The sequence below is a fragment of the Phacochoerus africanus genome, chromosome 1 (genome assembly GCF_016906955.1).
Source record: "Phacochoerus africanus isolate WHEZ1 chromosome 1, ROS_Pafr_v1, whole genome shotgun sequence".
Classification (NCBI taxonomy): domain Eukaryota; kingdom Metazoa; phylum Chordata; class Mammalia; order Artiodactyla; family Suidae; genus Phacochoerus; species Phacochoerus africanus.
This window is the reverse complement of record NC_062544.1, coordinates 242,930,523-242,958,256: the sequence shown is the minus strand read 5'-3', so window position 1 is coordinate 242,958,256 and position 27,734 is coordinate 242,930,523. Positions and strand designations below refer to the sequence as shown.

Here is a 27,734-nt window from a genome sequence, read left to right as displayed (position 1 = left end):
CATATATAATTAAATACATATTACTGTTATTTTGAAGAAACTGTTATGTGTTAGTTCAGTTAAGAATAAGAAAAATAAAAGTTTTTTATTTTGCTTCATTTATTCCTTCTTCAGAACTCTTCCTTTTTTATGTAGGTCTTGAGTTTCTGACTTATTTTCCTTCTCTCTAAAGAACTTCTTTTAATATATTGCAAGGCAGGTCTACTGGCAACAAATTCTCTCAATTTTTGTTTGTCTGAGAAAAAAATCATTATTTTTCCTTCATGCTTGAGGGATAATTTTGCAGGTTACAAAATTCTATGTTTATGTAGTTTTTTTCCTTTAAACACTAAATATTTTACTCTGCTCTCTTCTTCCTTGCATAGTTTCTGAGGAAAAGAAAGATATAATTCTTATCTTTGTTCCTTTATAGATGAGGTATTTTATTTTTCTCTGGATTCCTTTGGGATATTTTCTTTAGCTTTATTTTCTGTAGTTTGAAAATGATATGCCTCAATGTAATTTTTTGGCATTTATCCTGATTGATGTTCTCTGAGCTTCCTGGACCTGTAGTTTGGTGTCTGACGTTAACTTGGGGAAATTTTGTCATTATTTTTTCAAATATTTCTTCGCTCCTTTCCCTATTTCATCTCCTTTTGGTATTCCCATTACAAATATCTTGCACTCTTTGTAGTTTTCCCACAGTCCTTGAGTATTCTCTTTTTTTTTCCAGCCTTTGTTAATTTTGTTTTTGGTTTTTAAGATTTCTATTGATATAGCCTCTGTCTCTGAGGTTCTTTCCTCAGCTGTATCTAGTACCAGGAGTACCCAGACAAGTTGCATATCTTACATGAAAGAAATGTAAAGAGTTTGAAGTATTCAACAGCAACCCATATACTCTCACGGGAAAAATGTACTCACTGACATATTTAAACTGTGAGGTGGAATCAAATATAAAAACTTAAATGGACTAGTCACAGAGTATTTAAAATTTGAATTTGTCTAAGAATTTATAATAAATTAATAATTCCAACTTATTTACATAGAAAACATCCATATCAATAATATTTTCTTTTAGGAAGTTTCTCAAAATCTTTTCTTAGATTTTTTATTAAAGTATAGTTGATTTACAATGTTATATCAATTTCTCCTATACAGCAAAGTGTATACACATGCACACACACATATTCTTTTTCTCATTATTTTCTATCACTTTCTATAACAAGAGATTTGATATAGTTCTCTGTATAGTACAGTATGACCTCATTGCTTATCCATTCAAAATGTAATAGTTTTCATCTACTAACCCCAAACTCACAGTCCATCCCACCCCTCCCTCCACCTTGGCAACTGCAAGCCCATTCGTCATGTCTGTGAATCTGTTTGTGTTCTATAGATAGGTTCATTTGTGCCACATCTTAGATTCCACATATAAGTGATATAATATGCTATTTGTCTTTATCTTTCTGACTTTCTTCACTTAGTATGAGAATCTCTAGTTGAACCCATGTTGCAAATGGCTTTATTTCATTATTTTTATGGCTGAGTAGTATTCCATTCTGTATACATACCACATCTTTTTTATTTTTTGAGCCACACCTGCAGCATTTGGACATTCCCAGTCTAGGGGTTGAATTGGAGCTACAGCTGTTGGCATATACCACAGCCACAGCCATAGCAACACAAGTTCTGAGCCCCATTTGCAACCTACATGACAGTTCATGGCAACACCAAATCCCTGACCCATTGAGCGAGGCCAGGGATCAAACCCACATCCTATGGATACTAGTCAGATTTGTTTCTGCTGTGCCATAACGGAAACTCCTATGTACCATATCTTAATCCATTCATCTGCTGATGGACATTTAGGTTGTTTCCAGGTCTCGGCTATTGTGAACAGTGTTATGATGAACACATGGGTCCATGTATCTTTTTGAATTATAGATTTTTTCTGAATATATGCTCAGGAGTAGAATGGCTGGATCATATGGTAGCTCTATATTTAGTTTTCTGAGGAAACTTCATACTGTTTTCCACAGTGGTAATACTAATTTATATATTGTAGAAGGGTACCCTTATCTCCACACCCTCTCCAGCATTTATTTGTAGACCATCTCAGTAAAATTACAATAGTGAACATTTTTGTTTCCTTTTTAAATGTATAGTCTGAAATCTCCAATTTCTCAGATGTTAAGGCAACATCTGCTTCATAACTCACTGTAATTTCAAAATATGCTTATAATGGGTTAGTTTTATTTTAGCATAGTTTGATTTCATTCATGATTATAATGGCAACTTCCTCTTCATAGAGAGGCTTTTTCTCTTCAGTCTAGTCATTTGTCCTTTCAAGACTGTGGCATTTTCTTCCTGACTTTATCAATTTTAGTCTGTGTTAGCTTTAATATGACATAAGAATTCTATTAATTTTAACAATTTCCAATCTTTATGTAATACAAATATTTTGGTTAGTTTATATTTGCCAATTCAAAATAAACAAATAAGGTACATCAAATTTTTCTATTGGAAATATACATAAAAACATTTGAGGTAAGTGAAATACATATGATAAAAAAATCTCAAAATACAGTTATTAGACAAAGTTTTTGAAAAGATATTTGGCATAATAATGAGGATAATAGCCAATTTACTTTTATTGATGCCTTTTATATCCCATGTATGAGGTAGTCACTTTGTACAGATTATGTCCCTGAACATCCCACAACAACCCTATTGGGTAGATGCTATTAGCATTTCTAGTTTATAGATGAGAAAATGAGAAGTAGAGAAAATAAGTGAATTGCCAAGAGTTAAGCTGCTGAGTCAGAATTCAAAGTCAGGGAAATATAGCTCCAGATTTGACTTTTTAAAAGTCTATGTTATACACCCCTATTTAATAAGCCACATCACATTCATGGAAAAAATCAAGTTAAAGGGACAAACATCCTACTTTCAGTCAATTTCTGTGTCTTCATAAGAGTAATCACAGAAATACTCAAAACTAGCAGGTATAGAGGTTTTGCTAATTTGTATGTTTTATGCATTTTGTTAAGACTTGGAAATGTTAAAAGTACTCTGGAACATCAAATAACTATGCCTAATTAAATTAAAGCAATTTTAGTAGATTGTGAGCTTTTTTTTTTTCATTGATCCCATCACTATTCAAGGCCCAAAGACTGTTTAGTGCTTAACCTAAACTTGTGGATACTCTGTTCTCATTCAGATAGAATTAAGTCACTCGTTGCTTTATTGTTATTTTTCTCCAGCTTTATATTAGAACAAAAACAATATGCATTTACAGATAAAAGAAAGCAGAATTTGATTTTACATAATATAAATGTCTATAACGTTAACTATTTAGAAATATTTGTTTTAGATGAACTGGTGTGTGGATGATGAGCATGTTTTAAATCAAACTGATAACATATTATCAAACGATTTAAATTACAGTAACTGATTTTGACATCCTCAGTAAATGCCAAGAACCATAGCTTTTACAGCAAGTTCATGGAAATGTTCAGATAAAATATTCATGAATTCTCTACTAAAAGAAAAGTCTCTCATGGTCTTGTTTGACAGTAAATGACCTTTGCTTCAATAAGTTCCCTTCTTTGCCGTAACTTAGTGTTTAGATGCCCTGCCTAGATGAATAAAACATAGCATTTTGTTCTTTGTGTTTTCTGGTATATGTGATAATTAATAGAAAGGAAGACTTTGAAGCTTTAAAGTAAATGGGTTTAAAAAAAAGCATTAAGAAATCTTTGAAGATCAATTTCCCAGCAGGAAATTTGTCAAAGCAATTAGGATCCACCCCGTGTTGGGCAAACACAGTAGTGCTCAATTGATGTGCTCTTTCACATAACTAAAGCATTTTTAACTTTAGTGATCTGTGCTACTCATACAGTCAGTCACCTGATGGTTCATACAGAGATGAATCAACCACTCAATTGTGTTAAAAAAAAAAAACTTTATGAGGATAAAATCAAACATACTACAGTTTTTAATATGAAAACAAAACAATTGAGAAATCATGAATTGCATAACTTTCAACCAGTTCTACTATAGATTCAATCTAGGTTCAGTTGTAGTATTTGTGTTTCTCTCTTTAGCTTTTGCATTTCCTTAGAAGGAATACAGTATTATTTTCTTTCTTCATATATCATCCAGAAGACAGTAGCAGTTACAGTAAACCTGAAGTCATCTACTCATGTCCTAAAGATCTGAAAGTTTGCTAAAACAGCCATCTATTTCCACCACACCCTTTTAGCATAAGGTATCATCTAGTCCAAAAGAAAGGACCAATTTTGTGGTCATAGGACAGAATTGATGCATTTAATCAGTAATTTACTTAATGACCTGACCCAGAGATAGGGGTTCAGTCTATGGTATTGATAAGTTATTTAGTACCTCAATATGTAGATGTAGGGAAAAGAGAAATGGCCTCATTAATATTTTATAACATCTCTGTGTAAAAACATGTGAAAATTTGATTTTACTAGAGACATTGACATCACACATCCCCAGACAAGAAGTAATTGTGACTCTATTGTGAGAATTATATCTATTTTCTGTCAAAACTCTCTGACATATACTGGATACATCTGTAAATATTTGAAGAAGGACATTACCCACATTTGGGTAACATGTATTTATGGAATTAAAACAAGTGAAATGCCAAGTTCATACTATTGAAATTGTTCATTGAATACACATGCCCTGAAAATTGGGTTGTAGCATATTGTCATGTTTTTAACTAATCAAGTACCAATGGGTGACATGAGATTTCACTGGTGCTCAATTAACAGTACCTGGAGAATGCTAAGAAAATATATAAATTTGGATAAATATGTCCATTTTCTGGACTTAGCTTCTAGATCAGCTGTCCCCAGAGAATTTTTGCAAAATACTAATCCTGTGACAAGCTTTTCAAAAAAAAGTGGCCCCTTAGTTGATTGAGTTAAGGAAATGTGCACACTGTTGACCCTCTTCACTACTTACATTGCAGAATAACATTAAAAGCTTTGATAATTCTTTCAATTAGAAAAATTATTTGGATTTTTTTCCATCGAGTGTTCCCCAAAATGTACTTAACTACAAAATGATTTTCCTCTACATTTATTGAAATCCTAAATATATAATTGACTAGAAAACTTATTCCTGATGTAGCATTTACCAAAGATAGTAAAATTTAATAAATATCTTTTGGGAAATATTTGCCAAAGTTATTTCATGCATGTAGAAACAAATTATGTCCTGCATGGCTTTTCAGCATGTGGGATATGTAAGGTTTTCCTGGACTTGTGATGTTGACTATTGAAGAATATTCCATAAGATTTGTTAATGAAATGGTTCTTTTATAACAATGACAGTGTTTGCTCAAAGTTGTTCTTTGTTCATAATAATAAGAGTAACCAATAATTTTGAGTGTTTGCAATGTGTCAGGAATTATTTTAAATACTTTAAATGAAACAGTACTTTAAATGAAACAATATGTTTAATCCTCATGATAACCTTGAGTAGTGGACATTTTTATTTCTACAGTTTGGAAAAAAAAAAGGAAACAGAGAGGTTAAGTAAATTGATCATGATCATATGACCAGTAAGTAGTAGAGCTGAGATTCAAAACTAAACAGCCTGGCTGCAAAGCCTTTGTGCTTAATCACAGCACCACACTGCCACTTATCTTGAGAATCAGTGCTGGAACCCTCTTGACCCTCCCTCCTTCTCCTTTTATTTGTAGCTTTAGGTTTCCAGTGATATTTCAGTGAAGAGGAAACCTTGTCTTACTTCAGAAACTTAAGACACTTAATCTTTCTGACACATGTCAGGAACATGGCAGTGGTCAATACAAACTCTTGAGCCAGAATCAACAGATTAAACTTCCCAAAGGTTAGGCTAACATTGTTTCCAATAGTGCTATTCCAGAATTCTGTTATTTTATGAACATGGTGCCAGTAAAAGTTTTTCATTTTATATAATTTTAAAAAAGAGAAATATAATACTATTGCCTCTTTTTTGGATATTTACAGTAACTGTTTAATCTAGCATTTTCCAAACTTATCTGAAAATAGAGTATTTTCTTCATGGCACCCCTATCAATATCTTGAAGAATAATGCTATAACCACCCTAGATTTGGTAAATAGTGAGTTATGACCAGTTATGCTGGTATTTAAAAAATGGTTCTCCAGGGAAAAAAAGAAAAAAAAATTGTAGAGACTGATTTACATTGTTTTAATATTGTACTGAAATGGTAGGCACAGTAGGTTTTGAAAACCTGACAAAAGCTGATTCCCATACACTGTATGTTTCTTAGTCTTCTCAAAATGTAGCATTACCTCTTATATAATCATAAAAATTGGCTTCTCTTGATGTGGAGGCCATTATACAAGAGGTCAAGAGGGATTTTAAGGATTATATTCAAGGGTCTTAAATGATTACTTTAGTGGACACTTGATATAAGTGCTTGAAAAATCATGTTTGGACTATTTCACTACCAATATTGTTGTGACACTATAGATTTTCTCCCAACATTAGATGCATATCAGAATCGCCTATATCTTAATAATTCTAAACAGCTGGCGCTATTTAAATGAACTCCTATCACAAAAAGGTATTATGTAAGAGGCTATGGTAAAAGACAATACAAATCTAAGTGGGAAAAAAAAAACCAATGGAATAACCATAAAGAAAGAAAATATAAAATAAATTTTGACCCAGATTTATTTCAAAGATTCACTACCTATATATCCGTGCCTCCTAAATTGTTGTGCCCTATGAAGTTCCCTCTAATCCCTTACAAATATCACTTAATCTAAACTTCTCTTATGCATTTGTATGAAATGGCACATTGATATGTATAGGCATTTCAGTCATACTCTCTACTGAAAATATCTAAGCTGATACTTCCATCCACAATTATACTACTAGCTTTGAAGCCACGCCCATTGTATTGAAACTGTCAGGTGGGAAAAAATTTTCTCTACCTTCTCTTTTGTTTCGGGGGGGGGCCTAAAAATTAAGTTGGTGGAAAATATATTATCAACAAAAAAGATTTTTATTTATGTACATACATAGTTCACTGAAAAACATGACTCAAAGGAGATGGTTAGAATTAGGGACTTATAATACATCTTGACAGGGGAAAGGGAGGGGAGTAAGAGTACTTATGGGAAAACAAATGATTTTTAGAAAATATAAATGGATCCTTAGGAAAATATATTGCAGTTATGATAGTTTTGTGACAATGTCTATTTAGGTGATTTCTTATCCTAGTTCTGATTTTTCCTTTTTGGTGATGGGAGTCAGTCCTCCCTCACTGCAAAACTCCTGGGGAGGGGATGTGTGACAGTTGAATTACTTGGGACACTATTCCTTTAAACAGATAAGGAGAGTTTAGAAGTTTAAAGAAAGAAACTTCATAGTGGTATATTCTGGATCCCTTCAAAACTCAAATGGATAATGACATATTATATATATATCAAATATAGAGGGCAGTAGAACACACCAAATTATGGAAAGATAGTGACACAAATTAGGAAAGTGATCTGAGCAAATTATTCTCATGTTTTTCTGATGCACAACTGCAGGCAAGGAAATATCACTGTGGGTATCTGGGAAACAAAATGTCCATAAACCAGAGTTCATTTTTAAGTGGGTATAAAATATGGGCCAATTTTTAGCCTGGTAGGCCACTTTTCTCCATCTATTTTTTTAATTTTTTTGAAGAACTGTTGACTATAATGTTGTGATAATTTCTGCTGTACAACAAAGTGATTCAGTGCTGGAGTTATATACATCCATTCTTTCTCAGATTCTTTTCCTGTTCAGATTACCATAGAATATTGGATAGAGTTCCCCATACCATACAGCAGTTCCCATTGGCTCCCTTAAGAACGAGGCAAAATTGTGCAACTAAAGGCCACAAATACAAATCAAAGACAACCATATACAAATTACTATGTATGTAGTTAAAAAACAAAAACAAACCCTGCCCATTAATTAAGATCTCTTAAGTCAAAGTTAGAATATCATGATAAGAATACAGTAAATGACATAATTCTAAAATTATTAAGGACAGTAGTATATATATTCAAGATAACATTCAAAACACTAAAAGTTTTATGGCCTAGGCATTATCCAGAGAGATTTTTATTTTTTATAATGAATAATATTTATATCATTTTTCATTTTAAAAATCTTTACAATTCTATTAGCTTCTGCAGTAAATATGGAGCAATGCCATTTAGCTTGATAACAAAGTAGTCACAAAAATCAGGGGAAAAAAGTGTAACATAAGCACTAAATATCTTTGAAGCCACTGTGAGAACATGAAGTAGAAATTATGAGCTAGCGGCCAGTAGGAGAAAACACAGGCTCTTTTTCTGCATGCAGACATGATTTGTAAACAACAATTACTAACTAGAGAAAACAAGAGAAAAACACAGGGCTGAGCCAGGTGTTATTTTACGTCAGTGATTTACTCTATTTGATCAATGATGAGAACAAAATCACCCATGTCCTCAGGAAGCCATGAATGTTTCAAGGCAGCTGTGGGAGCACCTGGCTACTTGTCTTACACAAAGACTACCTCTATCAAGGAAGAATCAAGATTTATTCCTCTTGGCTTGAACCAGAAACCATGCCAATAAATCTGCTGTTATATTGCATTATTTCTTTAATAAGAGAACAAAAGTGGTTTTACAGTCCCATTTCTGGTGAATTGGCAGGAATACACTTGGATCCTCTTGAATCTGTGTGGCAGGATCATTCAACATTCCCTCGAGTGGCCAGCAGCCTGAGTGCTTTCTCCCTTTCTGTATTTTCTATAAATGTGCGTGCATTTCACACCCACACATCACACACACAAACACACAGAAAGAAGAAATTTTCCTTTTGCTTCTAGGTTATTCTGGCTGGTCCAAGAATTAAATTGACATGAGACAGATTAATAAGAGAAAATCAAATGAAAATGTAATAACATGTATACCTGAGAAATACCCAGGAAAACTGAGTAACTCACCAAAACGGTGAAAATCTTCACCTTAAGTACAATCTTGAGCTAAAATACAAAAGAGGATGCTGGGGTCCTGATTTGAGACTTCAAAGGGAGGAAGGCAATTTACATAGAGATGGAAAGGCAAGTGTTCCCTGGGCCATACAGAGACAATGGAACAGAGAGTGGATTCTGACAGGTCTGACAAGTTTCTCCTAGCAGATCTAGCTCTTATTCCTTGCACCTGTCTCTGGTGATAGATATCCCTATTGAGGTCCTTTACCAAATGTTTTGGGCAACTAAGGAGGAGGTAAAAGGAAAGACTTCCTGAGTCTTCTGCTTCTCATCAGGGTATACCCTCTAAGTCCATCAATGTTGCTGAAAATGACAGAATTTCATTCTTTTTAAAACTAAATAATCCTTCATAGTATGTATATGCTACATCTTCTTTAACCACTCATCTATCGATGGACACTTGGGTATCTTTCATATCTTCCTTCCATTATTGTAAATAATGCTGCCATGAACATTGGGGAGCATGTGTCTTTTTGAATTAGTATTTTCATTGTTTTCAGATATATACCCATGGTAATTCTGTTTTCAGTTTCAGAGTAACCTCCATACTATTTTCTATAGTATCTGCACCAATTTACATTCCCACTAACAGATTATGAGGGTTCTCTTTTCTCCACATCCTCACTGACATTCGGTATTTATAGACTTTTGATGTTAGCCATTCTGATAAGTGCGAGGTGATATCTAATTGTAGTTTTGGTTAGCATCTATATAATAATTAGCAATACTGATCATCTTTTCATATGCCTGTTATTTATCTGTATATTGCCTTTGGAAAATGGTCCATTCAGGCCTTCTACCAATTATTTAATCAGGTGTTTTTTTTTAATATTGAGTTGTATAAACTGTTTGTATGCAAATATTTTCTCCCATTTAGTAGGTTTTCTTTTCATTTTGTCAGCTGTTTCCTTTGCTTTGCGAAAGACTTTAAACTAAATTCAGGCTCATTTTTTATATTTGCTTGTATTTCTTTTGCTTTAGGAGACATATCAAAAAATATTGCTATGATTAATGAGAAAGAGTGTTCTGCCTATGTTATAGGATTTTTAAGGTTTCAGGTATTACATTTAAGTCTTTAATCCATTTTGAGTTTATTGTTTATATGGTTTGAGGAAATATTCTGATTTCACTCTTTTACATGTGGTTGTTCAGTTTTCCCAGCACTACTTATTGAAAAGACTGTGTTTTATCCATTGTATATTCTTGTCTTCTTTGTCATAGATTGTCACAGGCACGTAGGTTTATTTCTGGACTCTCTAGTGAGATGAGTCAGACAGAAAAAGACATATACTATTTATTATCACCTATATGTGGAATCTAAAACATAACACAAATGAATGTACATTACAAAAAAGAAAGAGATCATGGATATAGAGAACAAACTAGTGGTTACCTGTGGGGAGACAATTGCGGGAGGGGCAAGCCAAAGGCAAGGGATTAAGAGATACAAACTACTATTTATAAAATAAATAAGCAATGAGGCTATGTTGTACAGCACAGGAAAATACAGTCATTATTTTGTAGTAACTTTAAATGGAATATAATATAATCTATAAAAATATTAAATCACTTTGCTATATATCTAAAACTAATTTAATGTCACCTAAGCTTCAATTAGAAAATTAATAATCAGCCTAAATCAATTCAGGCCAAAGAAACACATTTTGAGGAGGGAAATTTTGCTTTCCTGCAATATATACATATATAAAATTGTGAATATAGCTTTCATTCCTGAAAAGTAATGGAGAAAAAAAAAAAACCACAGTTTTTTAAACACTTTATAGCTAGATTATTATTATTTATTTATTTATTTTGGTCTTTTTGTCTTTTCTAGGGCTGCACCTGCAGCACATGGATTCCCAGGCTAGGGGTCCAATTAGAGCTGTAGCTGTAGGCCTATGCCAGAGCCACAGCAACGTGGGATCCAAGCTGCATCTGCCACCCACACCATAGCTCATGGCAACGCCAGATCCTTAACTCCCTGAACAAGGCCAGGGATCAAACCTACAACCTCATGGTTCCTAGTCAGATTCATTAACTACTGAGCTACAACAGGAACTCCTATAGCTAGATTATATAGAAAGCATATAGAATTTTAAGCTTTATAACCTACAAAATCTATGGACTCCAGTAGAATATTCCCTGATCAAGAAGTATTTAGCCTTTGGCTAAGGAGAGTGAGAGCTCAGCTTATGGCATGGAACAGGTATGCAGATGAGGAAAATGGATTTAGAATTAGTGAAAAGCAGTTGATATTGGGAGAACTCAAAAGCAATCATCAAATAACTCAGAATATTTTTGGTTTTGCTTTTATTTCTCAATCAAAATACTTTTTCACATGAGACAGTTAAATAATGGGAAATATTGAAAATTCAAGAAACTGACCCAGGATGGATATAGTATTATGCAATCAAATTATAGCATAATGTCCATTTTCATTATCACCATATGTTCAAACTCTTATCACTTTGCAAGGATGTTTCCTTATTTTCGAGTATTACTATTACTGTATATGTTATTATTTTCTTACATTAATTTTACTCTCATAAAAGGATAGTTATATACCTGAAGTATATGAATTAATTGGATAGTGTGCATATGATGTCACAAAGGATTTATAGGACAAAACCTTGGAGGGCAGGACAATTGTCTGATAAACCTTGAAACAAGATTTAAACAAGTTATGAATAAAAGAGATATTCACATGTAGGGTACCTAATATGTTTGTGTGACACTATACTAGGTCCTGTGAGAGGTTCAGATCTGGAAATGTTAACAATCAGAGTACAGCCTATAAATAACGCAACTTAGTCTGGAATCTGCTCCTTATTTCTTATGTGACTGAGTACATTGTTTCTGGTCTGATCCTATTTCTTCATCTTTAAAAACAGGGATAGTTATACTTACAAAGTTAACAGTGTATTTTATGTGCTTTGGTGTATGTGAAAGAGCATGGGAAGTTGAAAAATGAAGTGCAATATATTAGTATTTATTCTGTAAAGAGGAGTAGCAAGAACTTAGAAATAGTCAATTGTTACATGCTCTGTGGAACAGGTAATAAATGTTTTAGGAGTTTAGACATCAAAATCAATTCCATCTGAAGTGATCAAAGAAGTCTTAAGCTAGTCCAGGCTCTATCTTAAGGAGGGGAAATGTAATTGCTGCTAATTTATCTTATAATATGAATGGAAGCCCTTATATGTGATTCTCTCTTCTAAAGTTCCCAAGGTTATCCGTGGGTTGTTTCAAAGCCCTAAAATGTGACTGAAATTTTCTAGTCTGTTTATGCACCTTAGGGGTCCAGTTGCACAGAAAAGAATCTTTTTTTTTCTTGAGAATTCCAATAAGAAAATCCATAACGCTTATGAGAGTAATTTTCAAAAACTTCCTCATTTAAAATACTTTTTGAAGCCAATGGTCTTTAAGCTAGCTTTCTCTGCAATTTTGTATCATCATATAAATTTAAGGATGACAAAAATACAGGACAAGACTAAAATCTGATGACTCTTCCATGAGCTACATGCTTTATATCTATAGCTATTTGTCTAGACTAACAATTATAAACAGAGCTGTGCAACTAGTATTTGGAAGAGTCCTTTCAGTGTTACTAGCATCAGTAACACTTCTCTTCTCACCACTGGCTCTCTTTGCCCCTCTTTTCCTCTTCTTCAGTAAAGTCATTTTTGATATTGAAGTTCTTTAAAAACTCCCCCTGAGTTTTCCCATTGATCTGTTGGCAACAATTTTGCATGTAACATCAAGCAAACCTTTGATGTTTAAATAGTTTGCAGCGAGAGTAAATTCAAAAAGTGTTCCTTGGGAAAATTTCTGAAATTCTCCAAGCAGGGATATCACTCCCTTGCTTTTCTTTGTTCTTATCATTCTCAGGAGGAAGGTCATCCTTGTGGTGGGTATACCAGAGTGACCTTTTTTGATATTGCTGAATTAAGATTTGGAGAGGAACTGGTCATCATCTCCTTCATGATCCATTCCAGATGTTCCAAAATAATCTTGACAGTACACACTTACATAGTTATAAAATTTGGGGGCATTTACTATTTAAAAAATATTTTGAGTCATGGCTTGCATGTCATTTTACAAATTGTTTTTGTCACTTTAAATATTACATTTAATTTCCCATGCCTGTATATCATTTTTTAAACAGCTTCATTGAAATCTATTGTATGGATTTAAGAGTCTGAATTTTTTTAATGCAGCAATAAAATTTGCATGTGAACTTTATTCATTATATTATTTTAAAATTTATATTATGCAAGCTTTATCACTTAGCTGCTCCCTTCCCACAATGTTAAAATGGTTTTAATGATTTTAGATAAAATAATGTTAAAATGATTTTAGTTAAAATATTTTAGTCATTTACTTATAGATGACATTCTTGGTTACCTTAATATAATTTTTCCCTTTTTCAATATTATTTAAGTTGGGAGTTCCCATTATGGCTCAGCAGTTAATGAACCCGACTAGCATCCATGAGGACGTGGATTCCATCCCCAGCCTCCCTCACTGGGTTAGGGATCCGATGTTGCCATGAGCTATGGTGTAGGTTGCAGACATGGCTTGGATCCTGTGTTGCTGTGGCTCTGGCATAGGCCAGTGGCTATAGCTCCAATTGGACCCCTAACCTTGGAACCTCCATAGTGTTGGCCCTAAAAAGACAAAACAATAATAATGATAATAATAATAGTATTTAAGTTGGCATATTTTGGAATATGATGGATTATTTGGAATATGATGCAGAATTTTTGATGAATTAACTGAGGCCCAGAAGTTACAAACCATATTCAAATATAACTAGGATATTATATTTTAAATCTATTTATATAATTTTCATATATAATTGTATATAGTTCAAATAACAGTGTCAAGAAGAATTACTAAAAGCTGATATTTTTATTTTAATATAATAATATATTATGAATAAGGAAATTGAAATTAAGATGATAAAGGAGAAATTATTGATTTTTCTTGATGGCTGGGACAATTTTCTGAGATTTTGATGAATAGCATATGTTAAATTCCTAGAAAATACTGATACAACATATATCTTTTTAATGCAACTTGACAGATAATAATAAGGTCAACAGAACCTCAGACTGGTCTAATTTGAGGATATCTTATATTTTAGAGAAACTGCATTTTATAGTATCTATCCTATAAACAATTTCTCAAACATTTCTGAAACAATGTAAGAGTCAGGAGAAGTGTATGGTATTAATCACTGAAAAGAGCAGTCTAAAGTCCACCTCAAGAGTAAGCATATTAAATCATCCAGTCATAAGACTAATAAAATAGAAATTAAAAAGGCACAGATTTTGCTAAAAGGAAGTTTAAAGATAATGCTTCAGGTTCTGCTTTGTATAGTTAAGTGCTGACAGTTCTGTGTTATTTTGGCTCATTATTCATAGTGATCTTTCACTGTGGCCTCCATGGGTAGTGAGAGTTTTCTTTACAAATATTTCCGCATGTTTTTTAGCTAATATCTTGTAAAGCTACCTGCCAACATTTTATTTTCATGGCAGGAAGAAGTAGAAAGAATGAGTAAGCTCTGTTATATGATGTTAATTTTTCCTTGGGGACGACTCTTAAAATTCAAAGATAAAGACTTTTTAAAAAATAGAACATTAACTCTGAAGAGATAGTGGAGAAAAAAAATAAGTCTTACATCACTTACAATATAGAGTGATATATGAGAAAGAGGGAAATCTCTCTCTTTTCTAATAAGAAAAGCAGAGAAGGGAGAACTATGATTGTGGAATAAACAAGGAATATCTATAGGACCAGAGTATCAAAAATACATTTTCAAGAACCAAATTGAATACTTATTATCTTTTTTTATTTAATGACTTTTATTTTTTCCATTTAGCTGGTTTACAGTGTTCTGTCAATTTTCTACTGTATAGAAATGTGACCCAGTCACACATAAACATTTACATTCCTTTTTCTCACATTATCATGCTCCATCATAAGTGACTAGATATAGTTCCCAGTGCTATACATCAGGACCTCATTGCTTATCCATTCCAAATACAATAGTTTGCATCTGTTAACCCCAAATTTTCTCTACCGAATCAAAAATGTATCCAAATTATGGTTTTCAAAGTTAAATCAGTTTAACTGTTTTAAGTTTCCTATTCCTAATGTAAAAAATCACCTCAAACTTACTGTCTCAAAAACAACACACACTTATTATCTTATAGTTCTGGATGTCAGAAATCTAAAATGAGTTTTACACGGCTAAAATAAAGGTGTTGGAGTACTTTTATTATAATTCCTTTAAACCACAGATACATAGGTGTGCACATACATGCACACAGACACACACATCTTTTCTTCCTTGTGCGTTTTTCTAGAAAGATGAGTGTGTTCCTATGTAGCTATGATTTAAAGGAATTATAATCAACAACATGATAAAATATGAATTAAGAACACTAATATAATAAATAGTATAGACCAGAAAGTACAACTCAGAACAGATTTTTAAGATTATTTGATTTCCCCCTTTTCTTTGCTTATGAACTGATGGGTATAACTGTAGAGCAAGAACATGTAATAGTGTTTCTTTGTGTATGATCAGAAGAAAAACACGCTATGCTCAATATGCTAATTTTAGTTGTGAAATTTTGTAAACATGATATTTATTTATCATATGAGTCGACATTTTTTGAAATCTGATAACAGTCTCAAAATATTTCTGATCTATATCTTGTTTTGGAAATGCTTAATATTCTTTTTTACATGGGCATACAATATCCTAATTATATCTGGAAAGCACTAAAAAAGGAAATAAATAGAGAGAGAAAGGAATGAAGAGGGATAGGAACAAGAGAAAGAAAGAATTAAAAATAGAAGAAAAAGCAAAGTGGAAGAGTTTATTTTATTTATAAAAGTCAGCACTATGACCCAGGTGGAAGTTATAGGAAGAAAACAATGACTCCAATGAGAACTTTTTATCAATTAAAGATTTTCAAAAAGGAATGGATAGCTTTGTGAAGTAGTATACACTTTAGTGCAGCTACTGAAGTAAGAAGTGAATACTCAGCTCTCAAGGATGCTGTGTTGATGAAAAAAAATGTATTAAATGGCTTATAAGATCTGTTCTAATATTATTTAGCAAAAAACACAAACTCTTGGAGTTCCCATTGTGTCTCAGTGATTAACCATGAGGAACCATGAGGTTGCAGGTTCAATCCTTGGCCTTGCTCAGTGGGTTAAGGATCCCGTGTTGCCGTGAGCTGTGGTGTAGGTTGCAGATGCAGCTCGGATCCTGCATTGCTGTAGCTCTGGCATAGGCTGGCAGCTACAGCTCCGATTAAACCCCTAGCCTGGGAACCTCCATATGCCACGGGAGCGGCCCAAGAAATGGCAAAAAGACAAAAAAAAAAAAAAGAATGATGAAAAACTGAAAGCACTTCCACTAAGATCAGGAACAAGACAAGGATGTCGTCTTTCACCAATATTATTCAACATAATATTTGAAGCCCTAGCCATGGCAATCAGAGAAGAAAAAGAAATAAAAGGAATCCAAATTGGAATAGAATTAAAACTATCACTGTTTGCAGATGACATGATTCTATACCTATAAAATCCTAAAGATACTACCAGAAAACTATTAGAGCTCATCAATAAATTTGGTAAAGTCATGGGATACAAAATTAATACACAGAAATAGATTTCATTTCTGTATACTAACAATGAAAGATCAGAAAGCAAAATTAGGGAAACAATCCCATTTACTATTGCATCAAAAAGAATAAAATAACTAGGAATAAACCCTACCTAAAGAGAGAAAAGACCTGTACTCCAAAAACTCTAATACTCTGATGAAAGATATCTAAGAAGACACAAATAGATGGAAAAATATACCATGCTTTTGGATTATAAGAATCAATATAGTCAAAATGACAACACTACACTGAAGGCAATCTATAGGTTCAATACAATCCCTATCAAGTTACCAATGACATTTTTTGCAGAACTAGAACAAAATACTTTAAAATTTGTATGGAAACACAAAAGACCTGCAATAGCCAAAGCAATATTGAAAAGAAAAAGTGGAACTGGAAGAATCAGGTTTCCTGACTTCACACTCTACTAAAAAGCTCCAGTCATCAAGATGGTATGGTGTTGGCACAAAAACAGAAATATAGATCAATGGAACAGGATAGAAAGCCAGAAATAAACCCCAAAACCTATGGTCAATTAATCTATGACAAAGGAGTCAAGAACATACAGTGGAGGAAAGACAGTCTCTTCAACATGGTGCTGGGAAACTGGACAACTGCATGTAATAGAATGAAAATAACACCATACATGAACATAAACTCAAAATGGATTAAGACCTTAGATTTAAGGCCAGGCAGTATAAAAATCCTAGAGGAAACATAGGCAGAGCACTCTTTGACATAAATCACAGCAACATCTTTTTTGATCCACCCACTAGAATAGAGACAATAAAGACACAAATAAATCAATGGGACTTAATTAAACTCAAAAGCTTTTGCACATCAAAGGAAACTGTTAAAAAAAAAACAAAAATACAACATGCGGAATGGGAGAAAATTTTTGCAAATGTCTCAACCAACAAAGGTTTAATCTCCAAAATAGACAAACCATTCATACAACTCAACAACAACAACAAAACGAACAACCCAATTGAAAAATGGGCAGAAGACCTAAATAGACATTTCACCAAAGACATACAGATGGCCAGCAGGCTCATGAAAAAATTCTCAACATCACTAATTATTAGAGAAATGAAAATCAAACCTACAATGAGGTACTGTTGCAAGACATGTTTTTATAATATTTTCTTAGCCTCTTTGCTGAAAACTCCATCTTGTCCTTCCTTACCTTGTCCCGTCTTCCTGCTTGAGAAACAGTCATGGTGATGGTAAATGACTTAAGCTTAAGAACAAAGACCTAAGGGTATAGGTTATTCGCGCGGGGTCAGCTGAATGAGGACATAATACAATGGTCTAGGCACAAGGACCTGTGCAGATTGGCACGCCATTTGCACAAGCATGATATGTCCTCTAAAGAATAAGAGAAAGAGGAACCTCATGACCAAGTAGTTTATGAGTGGTTGTTAACAGAATATGCATTAGAAAAGAGAACCAAGGTGCAAACCTAGGCACACAGGGTTTCCACAAATAGGCATGCCTTTTGCAGAAGCACAGTGAGGATTCTTTGAAATGCTATGCATAGATAGCTAACACAAATGCTAATGATTCTTAAATGCCTATAGTTTAGAGTAAAAAGTTTAACCATTTATCAGCTAAGTGACTTTTAAAATAAGAAAAAAAAAACCTACATCCTGCACCTACAGCCCCCTTTTCGCTTGACTTAATCCTCAAAAGCACAGTAAAAGCAGTGTGGTTTCTTGAGGCAGTGCTCTTGGTCCCTGAGACCTTGAGTCCCTCGGTTCCCACCTTTACTTAAGCTAAATGTCTCTGTGTCTTGTTTTATGTTAACTTTTTTTTTCCTTAAGTTCCATACCACCCGTTCTTCAGCCCCATCCTGCTAAGCTGGTCTCTGCAAGGTACCACCTCACACCAGTTAGAATGGCCATCATTAACAAGTCAGTAATTGCTGGAGAGGGTGTGGAGAAAAGGAAACCCTCCTGCACTGTTGGTGGGAATGCAAATTGGTACAACCACTATGGAAAACAGTATGGAAATACTTCAGAAAACTAAATATAGAACTACCATATGACCTAGCAATCCCACTCTGGACATATATCTGGACAAATATTTCACTGAAAAACATACATGCACCCACATGTTCATTGCAGCACTATTCACAATAGCTAGGATATGGAAACAATCTAAATGCCCATCAACAAATGAATGGATTAGAAATATGCGGTACATATATACAATGGAATATTACTCAGCCATAAAAAGGACAAAATAATGCCATTTGCAGCAACATGATGGAATTAGAGACTCTCATACTGAGTGAAATAAGTCAAAAAGGGAAAGACATCATATGATATCACTTATATGTGGAGTCTAAATTATGGCACAAATGATCTATCTACAAAACAGAAAAGATCATGGACATGTAGGACAGACTCGTGTTTGCCAGGGGGAAGGGGGAAGGGGGAAGGTGTGGGATGGATTGGGAATCTGGGGTTAGTAGATGAAAACCCTTGCATCTGGAGTGGACAGGCAGTGAGATCCTGCTGTATAGATCAGGGAACTATATATCTGATCACTTGTCATGGAACATGATGGAGGATAGTGTGAGAAAAAGAATGTATGTATATGTATGACTGGGTCACTTTGCTGTACAACAGAAATTGACAGAACATTGTAAATCAATCATAGTAAAAAATTTTAAAATAGAATCTATTATTTAACATTCATTATTAAGGTCTTCATTGTCACAAATACATGTATGTAAGAATTTGTTCTCTCTCTCCCCCTCCAATCTCCCTCTTTCTTGCCTAAAAACACCCACACTCATGCATGCAGGCATATCCCAATATATAATAAACCTTCATATATCCAGTATGTTCACAAAATGACTGAGAATTAGCAACATTTGATAGATCTTTAAGAAAAATTCATCCTCTCATCACCTATGTATTAAGTCTTGATTGCATGCTCAAAATAAGATATTTGTACTAATCTTCAGAGTGATTTTGAACAGCAGTTTAGTTTGATATTTTAAAATTTCAGGAAATAAGACTCAAAGGCAATAAGGATATTTGTGACATCATGTCACTTGCTTCTAGTTTTGAGCACAGATTTTGATTTTGAAAATATTAGAATTCTAAATAGAATTACTTTTAAGAGAAAGTGCATCAAAAAATGTTAATATTCTAATTTTGAGTTAATGTGAAAATTAGCCTTCACATCTTCTCATTAAATAATTGCTCACTCTTCTGAGACTCAGTGTCTTCATCTTTAAAATGGAGACACTTTCCCATAGATCCACGAGAATGAAGTAAAATAACCTACATGGTATAAAGTAAATGTTTAATTAAAATGATTAAGTATTAATTAGGAGCAAAACAATTGACTAGAATAATTAAGTTTCTTCATGTATCTCCACATAAGCATAAGAAAACAAATCTTTTATAAATGTGAATAATATCTCTTTTGTTAACTAATTCTGCTTCATACTTTTATTTTCAATTTTTGTTACATAGTTTTTGGTAAACTGTTTGAGATTCAGAAAATGTAGTAATCAGAGATTTGTATTAAAACCATTTTCAAGAATGTGGTAATCTATTCACCATTCATTTATGTTGAAGGTCAAAGCTAAGATTTTTGAAGGCTTAAGAAAGGATGTATATCAGAAATACAATTCTACTGAAGGCTGTACTGAATACATAATTCTTACTCAGGAAGTATTGCTTCAGTCTTCAGGTCTTTCAGTTAGCCTCTGATCTGACAAACTCCAGAAGATATTTTTTCCCTATTTCTTTCCTTAACTGACTTTTTAGAATCAGAAGTAAAAATCAATAGTTGCCCTTTTGTGTCCAAAAAATCAGTTTTTCTCATGTGGAGTAATAAATGAATTTTCTGCTGTATATTCCCTGGTACTACAGTGTTGTCACAATATGCCAAACTGAAATGTTAACATAAACTTGAATTATTAAGACAAAGTTATTAAATATATTCCAAATAAATACTTTAGGTTCATGTATTAAAGCCTTATTTTAAAATGAAATTCTGTATAATACTGTTCTTCTCTGAAAACATAAAATCCAGCATCTGGGTTATATTACCTATAAATTGTTTCCCACATCCCTACTTTAAAACTCATTAAGTGTTCAAAATGTGTGTTTACTGTATATTGATACAACTCTTTTCAAAAGCAATATGGTAATAATAGTATGACACAAAATCCACACTGTATAAAGCAATTTTCTCTATAAAATGATTTAACAAAATCAAAATTTATGCACAAAAATTTGTGGATAAAAATGTCAGAACTCTAGGAGTTCCCGTTGTGGCTCAGTGGTTAACGAATCTGACTAGGAACCATAAGGTTGCGGGTTCGGTCCCTGCCCTTGCTCAGTAGGTTAAGGATTCGGCATTACCATGAGCTGTGGTGTAGGTTGCAGACGCGGCTCGGATCCCGCGTTGCTGTGGCTCTGGCGTAGGCTGGCGGCTACAGCTCCAATTCGACCCCTAGCCTGGGAACCTCCATATGCCGGGGGAGTGGCCCTAGAAAAGGCAAAAAGACAAAAAAAAAAGTCAGAACTCTAACAGGACATCATTGGAAACTTCAACATCCAACATTAGAAGAGTGACTTGATAAAGTATCAATCAATATAATTGAATATTTTAACCATAAGTAAAAATTATGGAAACTATATTAAAATATAGAATAGTGTTTAAAATACAAGGTTTAAAATAGAATTATATAGAATTATGTATATTTAACATCTTTGTAAAATATGGATATTTACATATAAAAGAAATGTGTGAAAGACTTTAGGATTTACGTTATTCTTAAACTCTGAAGTCCATGTATAAGTGAAGAATCTAGGTAGTTAGGGAATAGATTTTCTTTATTTCTATTTTATGAAAGTATAAAAAAGGATTCATAAAATTTAGGTGATGTGTCTGTAAAATTAATTAACCATTGGAGAACTGGAAATAGAAAAGACAATGCCTATATATGAATCAATATTCATTATAATATGCTGCTGGCACAATTGAATATCTTATACATTTTGCATGGGTTATATCATTTGGCTTTGAGTGCTAAATAATTATGAGGCAAAATGTAATACACTGGTAATGTTGCTTTGTCATTTTGTACATTAAACTGAAAATTAACCATAAGATTATATACATAAAAAGAACATTTTCAAAGTTGTTATGAATTGATATACTTAAATCAACTTCTAATTTGTTTCATTCGCTTTAGAGTTATAATTTTCCATAAAGCACCATTTAATACATTATTATACTATAATATCTAATGCAGCTTTCAAGAAGGATAAATTTATTAATGGTAGTTTATTAGTAGTGCATATGACTCAATTTAAATAGTGAATTATCAGAACACCTTCTTATTTATCATATTATCCATTTCTGTTTAAGCACAAACTCTATTTCTTAGCAATTTCTATAATTATCACTCCCTTTAAGATTATATTTTAGTCCAACAATAGTGCTTTCATTGAAAAGCTGGAAAGTTTTAAATATAGTTTCTAAAGTACTTAATTCCTTAAAAAAAACAAATTGTCATTTTCACAAATTCAAGAAAATACTTTATTTTTAAGACAGAAAAGGTGATATTGAGAAGGAAATTACCATATTTAATACTTGAGTCTTCCTTAGCAATTCAAAGTTTTTTCATCTTGATCATAGAGAATCAATTTTTTCAAATCTTATTCGCAACTGTATTTGGTACATTTGAATGGATCGCTGAAAAAGAACTAGAGAGATATCATGAGTTTATAATGATCTTTCTTTCTTTATTTCCTTTTTGTCTTGTAGAGCCATACCTGTGACATGTGGAGGTTCCCAGGCTAGGGGTCCAATCAGAACTATAGCCACCGGCCTACACCAGAGCCACAGCAATGCAGGATCCGAGTCACCTCTGCGACCTACACCAGAGCTCATGGCAACGCCAGATCCTTAACCCACTGAGCAAGGCCGGGTATTGAACCCGTATCCTCATGGATGCTAGTAGGGTTTGCTAACTGCTGAGCCACCATGGGAACTCCTATAATGATGTTTCTAATTGCAGTTTACTAGTACCTTCATTGGTCTGACATCTGTATCTACTTTTTCCCATAGAAAACAAATCCAAGTTCTCAGTAACACCAACATAAATTACTCATTTGATTTCCCTCAATATGTATAAACATATTCAGAATTATGATACCAGTACACCACCTACAATATCATTAATAAAAACTGTGTAATGATTTTTGCTGTTTTTTAATACTTAAAACATGTCCCCTTGGAATATATGTATTTTAATGTCATTTTAAGTAATTCCTATTGGAGGCTATGCTTTTATTTATTTATTTTAATTTATTTATTTTTTGTTGTTTTTTGTCTTTTGAGGGCCGCACCCATGGCATATGGAGATTCCCAGGCTAGGGGTCTAATTGGAGCTATCGCTGCTGGCCTATGCCAGAGCCACAGCAATGCCAGATCTGGGCTGCATCTGCGACCTACACCACAGGTCACGGCAACACTGAATCTTTAACCTACTGAGCAAGGCCAGGAATCGAACCCACAACCTCATGGTTCCTAGTCGGATTCATTTCCACTGAGCCACAATGGGAACTCCTTGGAGGCTATGCTTTTAAGTTAATACAGGTTTCTTTCTTTTAATTTTTTGTGATCACTTTAAATTTAAATGTAAATTTTTTAGTAATTTAAAATATTTGCAGGGGTCCAAAGTAAATCTTCAAGAGAAGATATATTTGGAGATGTTTTGCTTCTAACCCTGAGTGTCCATTCTATTTCCTCCTGCCCTCTAAGAGTAATCATTGTTAGTTTTTTTCTTAGGTTTATCTATACATTGTTTTTTTATACATTTTTCTTCACCTCACCTTTTTCACTTAAAAATACATCCTGAAATAACTCCATTGTAGTGTTTGTAGATGATCACAGTTCCTTTTTATAACTTCATAATTCTCTGGTGGATGTGCCATAATTTTTTCAGCATGGGCATTTAAGTAGTTTCCAACCTTTACAAATAAATCTCAGTGAGTAGTCTTGTAAATATGTCACTTTGTATTTGTTCAGTGTATCTTTTGAATAGGTTCCCAAAGCCAAAGTGTAAATCAACATACGATTTTCTTTAAGTTGTTAAATGTCCCTTAATCAGGATTGTGCCATTTTGCATTTACACCATAAATGTATTAAGCTGCTTTTCCCCATAGCTTAGCCAGCAGAGTCTGGTGTCAAGTTCTTAGACTTTTTTGCCAATCTGATAGATGAGAAATGCTATCTCAGTATACTGAATTTATATTTTTTAAGTGAGAGTTTTAAATTATATGTAAAAAAAGTTATTTTTAAATAATTAGAACATTTTTAAATGAGAAGTATTTTGTTAGATAAAAGAACTTACAGTTTATACTTCTGGGTAAAATTTGGAATTTTAACACAAGATTAGGTTAGGATTGGATTTTTAAAACAATGTTATATAGAAAGAGAAGATAGACATGATCCTGAAAATAAACTTCAGAAATTAAATATTTCAGTCTTTTTTAAATGTCACAGGAACCATGCAAAAGAAATAATCCTTATTTGATAAGCAGTAATCTACTGTAGTAAAGAAGTTTCTGATATAAACGTCTATAAAGTACCGAGACTTTGTAAAGTACTAAGTCTTGACAGAAAGAAAGCCTATTAATGATGTTGTAATTGTAGATTTTCAGAATAGCAGATTTATATTTGATTAAATATAGAAGTCAAGTGTATTGTACTTAATGTTGTAGCTTTAAGGAAAAATGGTGTCCTCTAACAAAACCAGAGATAATGAGTTTTGGTCCTTATTCTTGAGCTTTTTGAGTTTTTTATATGTTCCTTAATTTAGTGTTTCTATATGTATTTTAATATTTTCTTTGTATTGAATAAAGGAGATTCTTAGTCTATCATATTAATCTGACATAAATAATTGATGTCCTTTTCAGTAAGAATTATGTTTTCCTTGGAAGAAAAAATTTAAAGAAAGGATTATGGAGAATGATTACTGCCAATTAATTCTTAGTTATTTTCTTTCCTTTCAGCACCTTCCCTGATAGGCATGGTAAGGAAGGACTGGGCATCCCAAAATAGCATTGCCCTATCATGGCAAGCACCTGCTTTTTCCAATGGAGCCATACTGGACTACGAGATCAAGTACTATGAAAAAGTAGGTCTTATTTGGAACTTCCTGAGAAACTACATATACATATATGTGCATATAAGCATGTTGTTATAGAATGTTATTTTATTTTAGAACCTGTTCTTTTTTGGCCTAATCTCCTCCCATGTCTTCAAATACTCTCCAATTTACTATTTATTTATAGTTTCTTAATTAATTTATCTTATGTCAGATTAAAGAAGAAAACACAAGATGTTCATCTCTATCTTGTCTTACTCTAGGAAGCTTTGCAATATGGTAAGAAGTAGTAATTCCTTCAATTTACAGTTTAATTGACATAATATTGTTTCTAAAATTCACTTGGGAAGAAATTGTAAAATGGAATCACCATAATCTAAAGCAAGTTTGTGAAGGTTGAATCCTTTGCCAGTGAGTTTAAATTTACAATATGCTATAATTTGGAAAGGATGATTTAAGGTATAAATGGAAATGAGTTATGAATTAAAAAGTTTCTTTACATTCAGGTCAGCTGTTTTATTTGATAAGCCAGTAGGACCAGTTTGGTTCACCTTAATTGTCAACTGTTAACCTTAATTTCCATTTCTTTCACTTAAAATTGTTCTGAATTATTGTATTTTCCTAAATTATATTCTTCTTGGTTTTATGCTATTCATATTCTTTCTTGATGCTTTTCCCCAACTCTGCGCCATTATGATATTGTTGCTGTAGCAATTATAGCAGAACATGTTGTCAGTTCCTTTAATATGTCTCATTGGACTGATATTACCAGGACTATTGATAAAGAGAGCATTACATTAAAAAAATTATAACATAAAAATTATGTGTAATTCTCAGTGGTAAATAAGCAAGAACTTCCTGTGTTTCTGTAACTTACTAGAAGCAAAGGAACACCGCAAATAAATTTGTTTCCTATGAAGAAACATCAGGCAAGAAGAGAAATAGCAGTCTATTTTTTTCTATTCTACTGCTTCTAAGCAAATATAAGTTTTAGAAAGGAAAAAAGCAATTCAGTAGAATGGCTGTATCTGGCAATTTCAGAATTATGTAGTCAATGAAAACTTGTTATTACCTAACAAATAAATTGATAGTCTAAGAAAGGAGAAATTTACTTGTTTTAAATTGGATTTCAGATTTAGCACATTAGTCTGGCCAGCATGTGCTCTGAAATCCTCTTAGATTATCCTTCCAAATGTTACAATCTGTAGCATCTTGTCACAAGAGTATACATATTTTCTGTCCACTAGTTTAAATGTATATTCATATACTCAAAAATCCTGATTATTTAAAAAGCAATGCACATTTATTTATAAGTAACTTTTTAGAATGAAAATATTTCTGTTTTACACAGGTTATAGTTCATACACAGAAAATCACTCTTATTCTCTAGTCATTTTTACTTCATGTGTTTACAGATGGAAATAACTTGCAATATTTCCAATTAAAGACAAATTATACCAATTCCATAAAGAGAACCACATTCATCCAATCAAAATTTTAGAAATTAATAAGATCCTGAATGGTGATTATTGATATAATATAAATATTTTAATGATAGAATAAATAATGTCATGAAGGAGTTTATTTTGTAATAAAATGGCAATGATCCAGTACTAATAGTTTAAACATGGAGTTGGAAGCCAAGGATTCCTAATTCATGTTCTGACTTGGACTTTCATTATGCTTGTGGTCAGGAAAAAGTCAACTAATCTCCCTGTGTCTCAGACTTCACATTTACAAATTGGAAATAAAGATATTAGCGCTTCTGGTGGGTTGTAAAGATTAATTATAAGTAAACCTAAAGATAAAGAATGTACTAAATCAGTATTAAATTTCACTTTAAAAACCATTAGAGAAATATTTGGCATATAATATAATATTATATAGAATCAGAACTGAATAGCATGGGAATTGTGTATAAAGTAAATAAAAATCATGATCTCTTCTTACACAAATATATAATGAGTAGGCAACCAACCAATCAAAGATGTTGGAGTATCAAACCTTTCAGAGAGAGAGCTTTAAATGACTGGTAGTATTAAAACTTTCCCCAACTATGACTTCAAATTCTTACTATACATATTTACAACATAGTTTTTCCATCCAAAAATATTTTATAAAGCTTGTAAGTGGGACAACTTAAAATAGAACTCTTAATTAATAAAAGTGCTAATTTCTATTGTTATTGGGAATCTAAATATTGTTCAGTAAGAAAAGCAAGGTACAAAGAAGTATGTGTACAAATGATCTTATTTTGGGAGCAAAAATATTCCCCTACAAATGTGTATTTTGTATGATTACATAGAGAATAGAGAGGAAACATGCTATTTCAGGTGTTACCTATTGAGTTAGAGTGTGATAAGTGGTGGAAGTATATAGACGGAGGCAAAAAAAGAGAAAGGTAGCAAATATAGATATGAAAGAATGGATGGATGGATGGATGGATGTGTGGATAGATCCTAAACAGCTTTGGTGGTTGTCTTAAATCAAGTTGCCCCAAAACAGACTTTGAGATAGGAATTTATATGCAAGTTATTAATTGAGAAATCTCCCAGGAGAACTAAGAGAGTGTGGAAAACAGGACTATGAAGGAAGATGCCAAGCAAACTCAGAGTAACCAAGAGGAGACTTGGAGTGTTTATTATCATTTCAGAGCTCATCCTATAGAGACAAAGAAGCTGGGATTCTACACTCTGGCTCTTGTCAGTCATTAACTACAAGCCTGAATAAAAGTATGCATGTGGTGTACAGGAAAAAGTCATAGGCACTTCTGGTTCTCTGTAGTGGCTCCAATAACCCAAGTTTGGTGTCTAAAGAAAATGGCAGGTATAAGCCTTTATAAGCAAAACAAATGGAAGC

At 32.9% G+C, this 27,734-nt stretch overlaps 1 protein-coding gene across 1 annotated transcript in view; it reads left to right on the top strand.

Annotated features, from left to right (window-relative positions):
• Positions 1-27,734, top strand: part of LOC125111271 (ephrin type-A receptor 6) — a 656,452-nt gene that overhangs the window by 335,880 nt on the left and 292,838 nt on the right. Inside the window, exon 5 of the mRNA XM_047753191.1 lies at positions 24,781-24,905. Coding sequence (XP_047609147.1) covers positions 24,781-24,905 — 125 coding nt within the window. The remainder of the gene's footprint in view (positions 1-24,780; positions 24,906-27,734) is intronic.